This window comes from Cyprinus carpio, chromosome B7 (assembly GCF_018340385.1).
Source record: "Cyprinus carpio isolate SPL01 chromosome B7, ASM1834038v1, whole genome shotgun sequence".
Taxonomy (NCBI): domain Eukaryota; kingdom Metazoa; phylum Chordata; class Actinopteri; order Cypriniformes; family Cyprinidae; genus Cyprinus; species Cyprinus carpio.
In genome coordinates this window covers 32,178,584-32,193,372 of record NC_056603.1, presented here as the reverse complement: position 1 = coordinate 32,193,372, position 14,789 = coordinate 32,178,584, and the positions used below count along the sequence as shown (strand labels likewise).

Below are 14,789 nucleotides of genomic sequence, written 5' to 3'. Positions count from 1 at the left end.
TCGGTTTTGTTTCGTCTCGTTGGCGGCGTTGACACCGTGATCCTCCGCGTCTTCCCCGAGAGCAGGCCTCATCACCGGCGCTCGATTCAGCGTCTCCCCGGGAATCACAAACACACGCCACGCAGTGCCGGAGCGAGCGACGCGCGCGGTGCCGGAAAATTATCACGTTAGTATAATCTTTTCCCTCATGTAAACGTGAAATTATGTGCCGACAGTTTAAGTTTATTAGTGTTTTCGCCATATTTTTTGGTAAAAGACATCAATTAAACACAAACATATCCTTAAAACATTCAGTAACTAAATTTCAGATTTTTCACGAAGGATTAAACTACGATGTCTTCTTTTGATTATTGAATTATCGAAATAATGTGAGAGAAACTGTCTAATTACCTGTACTGATTGATGAATCCGTCGATGAAGATTGATTAACGGTAATTAACGGTGGTGTGGTCCGGTGATTCGCGCATGAGCAGCAGGTAAAGTGTGTGTATCGCGTCAGTGTGTGTAGAGGCGCAGTTCCGCGGCCAGACTACAGGGGCGCTGTAGAGCAGCGCTGCCACACACACTCACACACAGAAATCCGGTTTATGTGCATGGAGGGGATTCAGAAAAAAACTGCACTTGGCCTATCAGCAACGCCCCCTGAGCCTATTACAAGCAAAACATTGTGGGGACCGGGGATTCGGTCCCCACTATGTTTTTGGTCCCCACTATGTGAGTGTGCTTACATGTTGAGGTCCCCACCATGTAATAAAAACAAAACATCCATTACACACACACACACACACACACACACACACACACACACAGGTACATACATATATATACTGTATATTCACAATATTGAGTTCCATTCAGTATGACTGATGTCTGTTCAATGTGTTTTCTTCATAAAGCCCAACAGCAGCACAGATACTCTGCAGTCTATCACATCAGGAGACTGGGACGTCACGCAGGTTCTTGCGTATGATGAGTACAGCCAGTTAATGTGAGCCAATCCACCACCTCCCACAAACTGAACATCAGTGATTCATTTGATATTAAGAATTGAATTATTTTAAAGGCAGTATGCAATCAAAACTGACCTAAATTACTTTCTCAATTCACATTTTTTCTGCCTTAATCTCAATGCATTTTTGGTACACATTATACCGAACAGTTTTTTTTTTTGTTTTTTTTTTATCAAAATGTAACTTTCTCCACCTCTGAATGATTTTCCTTTCACCTGATGTTATCAATGTCTCTTATTTTTAGCCTCAGCACTTCAAAACACCTGCTTTTCTTCTCATATGAAGCACTCGCTTTCTTGATTCAGTCAGTACCCTGGACTATAAAGTAAATCTTTTAGTACCATTGTTTATGTTTGTAACCAAACAGCTGTCGTTTGCCATTGACTCCCACAGTATGTTTTCAGTACTGTGGAAGTAAATGTTCCATTCAGCTGTTTGGTTACCAATATTATTCAGTATATCTTAAGAAAGAACTTTTATACTTCAAATCTTGAAAGTATAATTAAAAAAAAAAATGTATATGCAGATAATGAAATTAAAGTCCACTTAAGTTTGCTTAAATAGATTACACTTTCATGACTGTTTCTTAACACGTTTACTAGTAGCATCCTAAAGCAGATTTAAAGTACTTAATTATGTTATTATTATATCTGTACTGTGTTGATACATATAAAGTTCATATATTGTAAATGCACTAAACTGCAAATTCAGCATGACAAATGTGTAACTTAAAAAAATAAATAAATACATACAGGTTTCAACAGGAATTCATAAAAAAAAGAACTAAATAAGTTCAAAAAAAAAACCAATAACTACTAATAAAAAAAACAACAAATCATCATCAAATAATACTTAATGGTACTATAAAATGTACTTAAGTGGGTCAAAAAAGCACTCTTAGCATTAAATTTAAATTACAAAAAAGCACTCTTTGCATTAAATTTAAACTACAATTTTTTATTAAAAGACAAATAGTGTCTGACAACATTCAGTTCTCACTTAAGATTATTAGTAAGTTTATTATTATATATATTTTTTTCGTATGAACAGATATTTCCTCAGCACTGAGGATGACCCTAAAAGAAGACATCTCTACAGGTACATACAGCACGTATATATTCGTGTTTTGTGCCGTGTGAAGTTAGACTTGTGGCGTCACAGGCTTGTTCTCGCTGAAAGTGTTCATGTTCCTGTGGTTGTTCCAGCGCAGACACGGTAGGCACCTTCAACCGCCGCTGTTTGTCCTGTGATTTCACTGACAGCTGTGGGTATGTCAGTGGCCTCTTCAGTCCCAGCATAGACTACTTCCTGCTCAACTGTAAAGGTAGACAACTCTCTGATTCTATTTGCTTGTTCTTACTATATCTTTTTAATACAAGAGTGTAGTATGATGTTACTTATTATGCTTTATTTTATTTTTTTTTTTATGTACCACGGGTATATGTGCAAATAAAATAACATATATATGTACATATATGATGTTTAGTAGTAATTAGAATTGTAGATCTATTTATTTATTTATTTATTTATTGTAAAAAAAAGTCAAGAAATGAAATGTCAGAAAATACTTGTGTAAAGTTTTTGTTTGGCTGAAAAGTTGAGAATTAAAATCTCTGTCTCTGAGCTCACCATAACCCTGACACATTTTCAGTAAACGCTTGTGAGTTGACACAGTAAACGCTTGTGAGTCGATTTAGAGCCCGTGAACCTTTACTTTTATATTGTCTCCTAACAAGCTTTATGCATCCGTGATGAGTTCAGTGTTACGCAAGACCAATTAGAGAAAGGGAGGGAGACAGTGAGAGTAGATGCATTGTCAAAGAGTGTGTTGTTATTGTTCAACAGTAAAGTTTTCATTCTGCAAAGTGCATTGATTATTTGGAGGGCTTGTAACTACAGCGGCTGATGTGTTCTGAAGGCTTGAATGCCTGTATTCACTGAACTGTTGTGACAGAACTCCTGGAGAAATGACGATCAGTGCTGTTGTGGCACTCGTTAAATTCACCGCAGACGCTCATTAACTAAAGCTTTCATGCACCTTTTTCAGTTTAGTGGCAAGCTGTCTATAAAATAAACTTTAGAGAACTTGTAAAATGACTTGATAAACTGCTCTTGAAAAGTGCTAATATGTACAGATGAAACAGAATCTATGACTTAACAATACATAACAATAATGTACCATCAGTTATGGTTATTAGCTTTGGACAAGAGCATCTGCTAAAATGCATAAATGCAGTTTTAAAAATTGTTTTGTTAATTATTTATGTACTGTATGTATTTAGTAAGTTAGTTTCAGTTCTAAATTTATTTTTCATATTTTATTACCTCCCTTTTAGCATAGCAATACCAATTGTTCCAACACTATATGAGAAACTGTGTGATGATCCAAACTAGATTTTTAACAAGAAAATGTGGGAAGGTAGGTAGAAAATTGAAAGACAGATCGCTAGGTAATTGCACAAATTTCCGTAAGAAGAATGTTGATGTGAGGTATCATTATGTAGCACAAATGATGCAGAATGCATTATGTGCCAAAGTGTTAAGGTTTTGTCACATTTAGTGTTGCTCAGCGAAATTGTGCTGATATATGTGAAATAATGTTATGTTGAGCTGATGCATATAAAATAATAATAGTGAAAAAAAAAAAAAGGTGACATGATGTGTAGTCAGGTATGGTGTCCCTTACTAAGAATTTGTGCTAATCATGTCAATCATAAAAAGTATGCAGGGCAGCTGGTCCCCAGGACTGGAGTTAAGAACCACTGCTTTAGGGTTTAGGGTTCGTTCAAAATTTTAAAGGGATAGTTTGCCTAAAAAAAATACAATTACTCAACCTCAGGCCATCCAAGATGTAGGTAACTACCATCACTTTGAGAGTCAAAAAAAGCATTATCAAGCAACACAAAATGAATTATTGTGCTCCTGACAATATATTAAGGTTTATGAAGTGAAACGATTGGTCTGTGCATGAGTTTGTTCCTGTATTATTGTGCTTCAGACTCTTGTGAACATGTTCAGGATTTTTTGCTTGAGGATATGGATTATAATGTTGTAACTATTGTTCAGTTTCTTGCACAGACCGATCGTTGCACTTTGCAAGAGCTCAATATATTGTAAGGAGCAACTGTATTAATTTTGTGTTGCTTGTATATGCTTGTTTTACTGTCAAAGTGACAGAAACCATGGACTTTTATAAATCACAGAGGACCATGGTTTCAGCTAAAACTCAACTACATTTTTGATTAGTTTTGGGTGAACTGTCCCCTTTACTCTAGGTATAAGTAATAGTAGTAGTGATGCTTGGCTTTGTAAATGTTGATAATATTTACAAATTGGTCATCAAAGTTCAAGATCAAAATTCCAGTTGTTGATACAGTTTGAGTACGGCAGTTTTATTTGATCAGTATTATGCATGAAGTGTATATAAAACATTTGGACAAGAAAGAAGCATTCTATAAGACACAACACAATAGCTACAACTCCCAGCTGTGAGAACTACCTGTTTACAAACAAAAAATAACATGCATACTGTTGCAAAGCATTTGTTCAAACTATGAAAAACAATGAACGTCCTGTGTCATTAATTATTGATTATTATGTTGGGCATGTTGTCAGGTCCTGATGTTCCGTATGTGTCGGTTTACAGCACCCATGACAGACAGAGTGAGTAGCCAGCCTTCCTCCTCTCTGTATCGTGTGTGTGTGTGTGTGTGTGTGTGTGTGTGTGTGTGTGTGTGTGTGTACTGGTATACTGTATATGGTTTATGAGATGTGTATACTGACATGGGTACTACAACGTAAACATGGTTAATGAGGAAACTTCCTGTGTCCCATAAAACAAAAGGCTTGAAAAACATACAAAACAGTGTTTTATGAAATTCAAAAATTGGCAGTAGTTTTCTGTAAGGGGTAGGCTTAGGTGTAGGGTTGGTGTAGGGCAATAGAAAATACAGTTTGTACAGTAGTGTAATTATGCATATTCACACTAAACCACAAATGCAAGTGTGTGTGTGTTTGAGTTCTGAATGATCTGCTGGGTTTTGCTTCTCTCATTTGACTGCTAAACACTGAGTAGAATGCACACACACATTGCCACATTTTTTCTTTTTTCTTCTTCTTTTGATTGTGTTTAAAGGTGCCATAGAATGCATCTATACAATATTTTAAATTGTTCTCTGATTTCCCCAAAGTGTGTATTTGCCCCCCTAATACCGCACAGATCATTTTTTATAGCTTGTTGAAATTGCCACTTTTAGGGTATGAGCTAAAACGCGCCGTTTTGTGTTTTTGTCCCTTTAAATGCAAATGAGCTGGTGCCCCCCTCTCCCTTTTCAGAAGAGTGTGGAGCTTCAAGAGCTCATGCTAGTGGGCATGCCACCGGTGTTATGGTTTAGCTGGTGGAGACCATGTTACTGACCTCACATTGCTTCCAAATGCAATTTTTAACTACCACATTCCTATTTACAATCATTCTGGTTGCATGAAGGCAGCATTAGTGAAAACAGGCAGAGACAATAGTAGTTTTAGCAACATTAGCCTTACAAAGAGCCAAGAAGCTCTTTTGGAAAACAAAATATGACGCATGATGCTTACTTTTTCTGGAGTCTGGACGTTTGCGCACAAAGTGTTAGTATCGATCCCTCTTTCAGAATCAATCTTTGCACAACTCCAGCTCTGTGCTGAACTGAGGCAGTCCGGTGTTCTGACGATTTGTGCTACCCTGTCAGATTTAGCTACCTCCCATTACAACAGATGGCAGCATAATTCGATAGCGAAAAGTGCTACCTGTAAGATTTTGCTTCCAGCATGATATTAATAAGGTGTGAGACTTTATTAACATGTACATCTACCCCAACCCTAAACCTACCCTTAAGGTAGGATAAATACAGTGTTGGTAGCATATATTTGTCAGAACACCGGAGTAAAATGTTAGTGCAAACGTATAGGACTTTTCAGTTTTTTTCCAAGACATTTCCTTTGAAAATGAAATTTAATCACCATGTCCTCATAAGTCTATGGAGACTCCTATGTTCGTTGGTGCATCCCAATACTTGACATTTTAATTGCTATTTTGGCGCTGACATTATACCTCCAGCAGCTACAGCAAGAAAACAGTAATGGCGGACCGCTGTTTCTCACTCAGGGCTGTGTATATGCTAATAGGGCAGAGAGCGACACAAATGGGTGGGACTTTTTCTGACTATAACGTCATAGTAGTGAGAAATCTGGAGCTGCTAGTGTTTATGATTTATTAGGATTATAAAACAATTAGTGGGTGGATTTTTATCATTATAGCCTGGTTGTTTTTCACACACTGCGGCCACACAACTGTGTTCAAACACCTTATAAAAGTGATTTTTGCATTCTATGGCACCTTTAAGCTTCTGCTTTTAAACTGCATGCTCTCTCTGTACTGCAATGTATGGGTTATCCAGAGGGCAAGTGGAAGCAACTTTAGAAAAGAGACAATCTCAAAATTGACCATGCATGAGCAAAGATTTCAGGGGTCATGTGCCATCAGAGCAAGTGCCAATAAGATTAATGCATTTCTACAGACTGTCACTGATGAATTAATACTAGTGGAAACCACTAGTGACGTGACAACCAAGTATGGTAAGTTAACCCATACTCTGAATTTGTGCTCTGCATTTAACCCATCCAAGTGCACACACAGCAGTGAGTAGTGAACACACACATACACACTGTGAACACACACCCGAAGCAGTGGACAGTCATTTGTGCTGCGGCGCCCGTGGAGCAGTTGGGGGTTCAGTGCCTTGCTCAAGGTTCTCACCTCAGTCGTGGACATTGAAGGTGGAAGAGAGCACAGTACATTCACTACCCCCCACCGACAATTCCTGCTGTTACTGAGAAGTGAACTAACGACCTTTGGGTTACAAGTATATTAGTATAGAAAACAGTTATTGAAAATTGTAATATTACTTTTACAGTATATATGACTGTTTTTACTGTATTTCTGATAAAATCAATGCAGCCTTGATGAGCATAAGAGACTTACCCAAAAAATAAAAAAAAAATAAAAAATCTGAATGTTCAATATAAATTATATGCAATCATTAGAAAGCAAGTACAATAACATTGTAGGGTATGTCAGTGGATGTGTAGTAGAGGCAGGGCACACTTAATTAAACTCAATCTCATCTATGCCATTATCATCCCTCCCTATTTTGGCTTCTAGCAGGTCAAGCTCTTTTTTATAAGTGGACCATTTATCCTATATTTTTGGTGCAGCCAAAGTGCAAACAAGGGTGGCAAAACATAAGGAAGTGCTCGGAAAAAGTGTGCAACAAGGTCACAATTCATTTTCGGTGAGAAGGTCAAATCAGAATGAAGAGTGGGTGCAATTCTGCGAAACCAGAATGTGGAGCGAGCACCTGGTGTAGAGAACACTGCCCTGGGCGACTGCTCTAAGCTATTCAATTATCACAGTTCATTCATTTTATAAAGTAATGGAGTCATATTTAATTGCTGGGTCATTTCTACAGTTTGGTGGATTTGGTCCCCGCAAAGCAATATTTTACATAAAATGTTAACCAGCTTTCATGCATGATTGTCCATGCATAGGTGTTGACACAAATTTAGAATGATAGGTACCCCCAATGAAAATAATTTCTTTGTGTCTGGAACATGACTTATGCCTTTACATCATTTAGTATACACGGATCCATGAATATGTTAACTAGTCCCCACCTCCACTCAATCACACCAGCTCGGACCTGTTCCACTTTCACTTCTTAAGTGAAGTAGTAAATGCTACACAATGGCAAGTGGTAATTTTCTGAGTCAAGTTATCAGGGAGTGAATTTATTCAAATTGTAAATGGATTATAGCCTAGAAAGCATGCAAAGAGTGCATCTCTTATAATCACCAAACAACCGTCACTCAGAGTTGTGTTATAATCAGTGAAGTTCTACACTGCACAATTAATCTCAAATTTACATCGCTTCTACACTTTGTTATAACAAAAGGATTTGTGAGTGTGCATAACTCAGTACTGGTTTTGAGCAGTGAGTGGATTTTGTCTCTGATTGGCAAACACGTTCCTGAAATCAACAGATATCTGTGATTGGCTACATTGTTAAACCCTGCAAAAATATGTTGTAAATAGACACCTATTACAAAGTGGAGATGATAAAATGAAATGTCCCACCCTGCAAGTTGAGGATTGGTGGGATTGATTACATGTTTATGACACTAGGAAACAGGTATGGTTTCAAACAGCATTTATGAGACTGTCTTTGGTACACTGCAGTTTTTAGGAGAAAATGCTCAGCAATGGTGTACATGGTTGCACATGGTTTGTCTTTAAGCATATTAAGAATCCAGACAGACATGCAAACAACATTAAAAACTTGATTTCCACAACAGGGGGTCTTTAAATGTAACATTTGGCTAGGAATTAAACACTCAAAAGAAGAGTAGCATGTTTAGGAAGATGCATTACCAAACTCTGCGTTACATACTGACACAGCCTGACTCACACACACACACACACACACACACACACACACACACACACACACACACACACACACACTTGTCTCATTGCATTATATACCCACAGCATGTCAACTGACGATCAGAGCTTTTCCCAGGCCTACCATAGACTGTGTGTGATTAAATAGCACAGGCCTGCTTGAACAGTGAGAGCACTTACAGATGATTGGATTATTTCCAGACGTACCATGACTTCCATAAAAACGTGACCTCTCTGTGTTAGAGGCTGGTAATTGTGTTATTATGTATATAATATCCTGTAAGCCCATCGATATCACAACAAGAGTGTGATTCAGTGTGACAGTCCATCACAAAAATCCTCTTACAGAGCTCACATCTGTGTGTGTGTGTGTGTGTGTGTGTGTGTGTGTGTGTGTGTGTGTGTGTGTGTGTGTGTGTGTGTGTGTGTGTGTGTGTGTGTCTGATGATTTGTTCTGTTATAAACGCTGTTTGTTTACAATTGAATCTTAAGTTCTTACTCTGCCATTTAAATTTTTTTTTTTCATCCATTCCCTTCTCTGCCAGGTCCATTCAGTAAATTCTAAATGTGACACCAAGGTCAAATTCAGATGACTTACACGGAGCTCATGCGGATACTTCTCTGTATTGACAAAAATCGTTGCTGTTTTTCAAATGTGCGGCTATGTCAATAGCATTGGTGCAATGGGAGCAAGTGTTCTTTGTGGAGCTTGAGTCTGAGCAGGCACTGATAAGCCTGTCCTAAAACGAAACCCTCAACTGCAATGTGCTCTTAATTGTTACGTGCACTTCCAAGACTATCGCTGCTGCTCAGAAAGGAAGGTCTCCATGTTTACAGCAGCAGTCATGATATCTGCTCTATTTAGTCGCTCCCTATCAGAAAAGCCAGCTGTTCACCGGTCTCTCACAACCTCAGAACATCTACAACTGTTAATCCTTCAACTGGTTCTCATTATGTCATTACTGCAGGTTTGAGGAGGTTTTGCTTGTAGAAGCTTAGTTTGAGATAAACAATGAATTGTGCCAAAAATTACATTTCCGTCATTATTTAGTCAATCATTCAATAATTATTTACCCTCATTCCACACCAGTATTAGTTTCTATAACGTTTTTCTATAAGGAGATGTTTAGCAGAATGCTCACACTGCTCTTTCTTATTAAAACATAACCTGGGATATCCCATTTAAAAAATAAAAAAAAAGTATTAAAGGAATATTAAAGGAATTTTATAAATCCATTTACATTAAAGGTGCTGTATGTAGGATTGACACCGAGTGGTTGAACTAGGTATTGCAGTCCAAATTCAAAATATTGGAGAGGGTTTTTTCACCCGGCACCTCCTCCTCAGACTTGACGCACACGTAGGTTTCCAGATTGACGACACATACAGGAACGAGTGCACTTGACAACATTATACCACAAGTGATGCATATATAGTTGTTGGTGCAAAGTGTGAAAGAGATTTTGGGAGCTATAAAGGAGGGCAAGATTTTGGAGTGTGAGCAGCATGAACATTAAGCTAAAGAACTTAACTGTTGTTTGGAACTTTTCATTTTTGGGGTGAACTGTTCCGTTAAGTAACTGTTATTAATTACATGAATGGTTTCTTTCTTTCTGCAGAGGTGCGTGACATCGAGTTGAATCTGAACTTGAGGAGAATGGTGAACTCGATGCAGATGCCGAAAGTGGAATACAGAGAAATAAACATAGAGGATTACAGTATGTTAACTAAATCGTGTTCAAATGCTGGTGTTTAAGAAGGATTGTAATATAATACAGATGCAGATGAATCTCTGATTGTCATACACAGGCCTCAGTATGCAGATCCTGAAACCTGCAGGCTTCATAGACACCTCACACTACCCACTTTTGCTCCTTGTGTGAGTAAATATCAATATCTGCAACATTTTCTTCATTTCCTTACAAGTCCTTTGCCTTTCCACACAACACCACACATTGCCACAAACAAACTTTATGTTTTATGCAAGAAAATGTCAATTTCCCAACAGTTTCTCTGAACTCCCCCATGAACTTCCATCTGGGTTTAATCCCTCATTAAAAGAAATAAATAAATAAATAAAAGCCGTAATCTACAAATTTCTTGCATGTTATTATAGTCTTACTTATAATGTTAGTTAAGGTTTCTTGGGCCAAAACCTATTTTAGTTGTTAATTTACCCTATTTTCCACTCTTTCTCAATTATTCTTGCATGATTAGCTAAAAATATTGATTGACCAATATACAGTATATGTCAATATTTGAACTGTACCTGACTGATCAGTTAAGATGTCTTTTTTTAAAAATATGAATCAATAAATTACATTCAAATAATATAAAAAAATTACAGTTACATTTTATTTAAATGCAAATGTTTATATTGTCATTTGTTTTTCATCAAAAAAAATAAATAAATCTAAAGAAATTATCTCAACAGGCCAATAAATTAAAAACCCATAATGGTCAACAACTAGTGTGAAATGAATAACGTCATGCCAAGCTGCTGAATACCAATGCCATTTAACATGCTCATCGTTGAGACAACTTATAGTCATTTTTGTAATTAAGTTTGAATACATGGTCTGGGGAGGAAGCTTTGAATCATAAACATTGAGCAATATTATTTCAAAGAGAAAATCCTGTTTTCCATGATATAAGTGCTTTAAAGCATGTGCTGCAGGTCATCCTATTAACTCACAAACAGCAGTTCCTCTCCCACTCTCTGTTCCTGCGCTGTGCTTCAGGTCTCATCAAGAGTAAGAGTGTAACTCTCAAATGGACTTTAGTCAGTGCTATTAATCTTGTCTTTTCAGCCGTACACTTTCAGCCACTGTAATTACACCACAAATGAGTTCACCCTGCAGCCCGCCTTCAATTAACCCACCGCACACATCATGTACCACAGCAGACAATCACCTGTGCTCTCTATCGAGCCACCAGAGCAGTGAGTCTATATTGTGTGTTAGGAATATAGTGACTGTCTCAAAACCCAGTGAGCTGCTTACCTATCTACCTTTGTAAAAAAAAAAAAAAAAAAAATACACTTTACTAAATAATACTAATATTTATAAATAGTATACCTTAAATATAATGGTAACACTTTACAGTTAGGTTCATTAGTTAACATTAGTACAGTAGGTGGCCAACCAGAGTGTGCTTTGTACCGCCACAAGTGCTGCCGCCGGCGTGTCTGCAAAGTGCATTTGCAGCTTTTGACCGCTGAGTGGCGCTTTAACCACAAGTTATCAAGCAAACGCATCAAAGCACATTTTCACAAATAGCCGTCAGCTTTGCCTCGCAGGTGTGTTACATTTGATGGCTGCAGTCAGAGGAAAATGAAAGAAAAACACTGTAGTTAAAATATTTAATATTCACAGATGAAACTTTAGTAGTACTAAAATACTACTAGTAGCCCACAGTAACAAAATTTAACCGATGAATTGCCTATTTTTGTTTGTGTGTGCATGTTTTTAAAAAAAACACGCTAAAAATAAATAACGTTTTTGAGAGAGGGGAAAAAAAAAAAAAACAAAATGCCATGTATAAGTCGCATTTTATTACATTCAGAAATAATAATGTCAGGCCTAATAATGTTATAATGTACCAAAAGGATATTTTTTAGTTCCCCTCCCTTTACAACAAATTCTTTCAATTTAACTATCAGAACAGAAAAAGAATTAAAAATATTTAATTCTAATGGATACAGATAATTGCAGTATATAATAGTATAGGCTTCGATATAAACAATATAAAAAATAAAAACAAAAAAAAAAATAATTTAAAGCGAAGCGAAACGTAAGGTAAGGTTGGGCTTACCTCTTTCATTCGGGACAAATCCAAATGTTTCCATATTCGTGATGTTGCCCATTTTGAAGCTATTATTCATTAGGTAAAATAGGCTTTATAGTACACGCGTGTTTCAGTATCGATGGAAAAAAAATCATAATGAGCAAAAAATATGCCAAAGTGGACCGCTACTCATGCCTTATGGCTACTCACGCCTTATGGCTACTCATGCCTTATGGCTACTCATGCCTTATGGCACTTTACAGTAAGGTTCATTAGTTAACATTAGAACAGTAGGTGGCCAACCAGAGTGTGCTTTCTACCGCTGCGAGCGCCACCGCCGCGCGTCTGCAAAGTGAGGTCTTTCTTTAATTTTTTTTATGCGTAGACTGTAGCCTAAGACTATCCCACATTTTTGAAATTAACTCACTGTAAATTTTCTAATGGATTTTAAGTATGTTACAATGTTATATTTATAATGTTATTGTTGTTTTACTTTGTTGTTCATCTCCGTTTACAAACCAAAATTTTACAATTACAGTCAGTTTGCAACCCGTGCCTTTGCGCCACCTGGCGGTAGTTTCGCGAATAACTTTAAACACGTGACTGACTTGCAGTTGCGGCGGTATTACCCATTTTGGTTGTCCACCTACTGTATATAGTATATAATTTTCAACATTTACTAATTCATTATTAAAATCAAAAGTGCTTGTTAACATTATTTAACACACTGTGAATTAAAATGAACTAACAATGAAAAACTGTATTTTCATTAACTAACATTAATAGATATTAATAAATACTATAAAAATGTACAGTTCATTGTTTGTTCATGTTAGTTAATACATTAACTAACATTAACTAATGGAACCTTATTGAAAAGTGTTACCAGTATAATATACTTTAAAAGAATATATATTATAGTTGTTCAAACAAAATTATAAATTTGCTGAAAATGTACTCAACCTCAGGCCATCCAAGATGTAGATGAGTTTGGGAGAAATTGACATCAGTTGCTCACTAATGGATATTCTGCAGTGAATGGGTGCCATCAGAATGAGACTCTCCTTCTGACGGCGGCACCCATTTACAGAGGATCCATTGGTGAGCAACTGATGTAATGCTAAATTTATCCAAATCTGTTCTGATGAAGAAACAAAAACTAATTTACATCTTGGATTGCCTGAAGGTGAGTAAATTTTCTTTTTTGGATGAACTATTTGAAGTAAATAAATACTTAATACTATTAATCAGACTTCTTTTTCACAAGGGTAAACTGCATTTTTGGACATCATATGCATCTGATTCTGCTAGTCAGACTTGGACCATGCCTGTGATGTCGCAGAATGTGGCAGAAAAGTTTACTAAATTTTGAGACAGTCAGTATGTCCCAGCATAACTTAAATGTTTGCTTTCTTAGGAAAAACTTGTTTTTTACTCTGCCTCTCTCTCTCTCTCTCTCTCTCTCTCTCTCTCTCCTCTCTCCTCTCTCGCTCTCTCCCTCTCCTCTCTCCTCTCTCTCTCCTCTCTCTCTCTCTCTCTCTCTCTCTCTCTCTCTCTCTCTCTCATTGTAAATGGGACACTCCAGGCAGACAGTCAGTCTCAGAGCAGTTCCACATTGACTGGGCGTCAGTGCTGATCAGCAGTTTTGGGGGTGATTGCATTGCGCTTTGACGGTCATGGAAGTGGCTTCCAGGGGACTAACTTACTCCATAAGGTGCAGCGAGGCTGGGAAATGTTTGAGGAGAAAGACCAGCTGGACGCCCTCAGGTAGTTGAGCAGCCATCTGCGTCCAGCACACAGTGAACATCCATCAGTGCCAACACACAGCTGCACACTCAGACACACATGTGCTGCGTCTCTTTAACCGCATGGTAGATCTACAGCCATTTAGAATACCACAGTGTGACTTAAAAACTCAATGAAATGACTGACACCGATTATTCTGCATGTGAGAAGTTCAAAGTGTCAGACCGTTTAACACTTTGTCTTTGTGTCTGGCAGTATTATAATGCAGGAGCCTTATATTGACAAGACCAGAATTGGAGCTTTTGGTCAGGTAAATACTTAACTGCATTTTATTGTTAATACTTGTCCAGATAAAATAGCTTGTCATACACACACACACACACATATATATATATATATGTGCATAAATTCTTTGGTTTTTCAGCATCCTTTGCATAGTTGAACCCTTTCCAACAATGATTGTATGATTTTCAGTTTCACACTGAGCACAACTGAGAGACTCATATGCAACTATTACAAAAGGTTTAAATGGTCACTGATGCTCCAGAAGGAAAAACGATGCATTAAGAGCCAAGAGCTTTCCATCGGGTGGTTCTTGGCCTCCTTATCATGCATTAAAAATGTTTAATGCACAGCTAGCCGTGCATTATCCCTTACATAGGGTAACACTTTATATAGGGAACACATATTCACTATTAACTATTTATTGGGTTGGGTTAAGGGATCTACATCATGGTCATACGTAATAA

The 14,789-nt window shown here is 37.3% G+C and overlaps 2 protein-coding genes and 1 long non-coding RNA gene across 9 annotated transcripts in view; 2 read left to right on the top strand and 1 right to left on the bottom strand.

Moving 5' to 3' along the window:
• LOC109111509 (breast cancer metastasis-suppressor 1 homolog) overlaps positions 1–14,789 on the top strand; it is a 72,552-nt gene that overhangs the window by 16,894 nt on the left and 40,869 nt on the right. The window lies entirely within an intron of this gene.
• The window catches only part of LOC109071893, a 60,255-nt gene that overhangs the window by 11,968 nt on the left and 33,498 nt on the right, over positions 1–14,789 (bottom strand). The gene's annotated exons all lie outside the window — the stretch shown is intronic.
• On the top strand, positions 852–10,456 carry LOC122138006 (dipeptidyl aminopeptidase-like protein 6). The gene is made up of 6 exons (XM_042728347.1): positions 852–988; positions 2,061–2,108; positions 2,216–2,334; positions 4,626–4,673; positions 10,128–10,226; positions 10,318–10,456. The coding sequence occupies exons 1-6, from the start codon at positions 867–869 to the stop codon at positions 10,389–10,391; spliced, it is 510 nt and encodes a 169-aa protein (XP_042584281.1). The 5' UTR covers positions 852–866; the 3' UTR covers positions 10,392–10,456.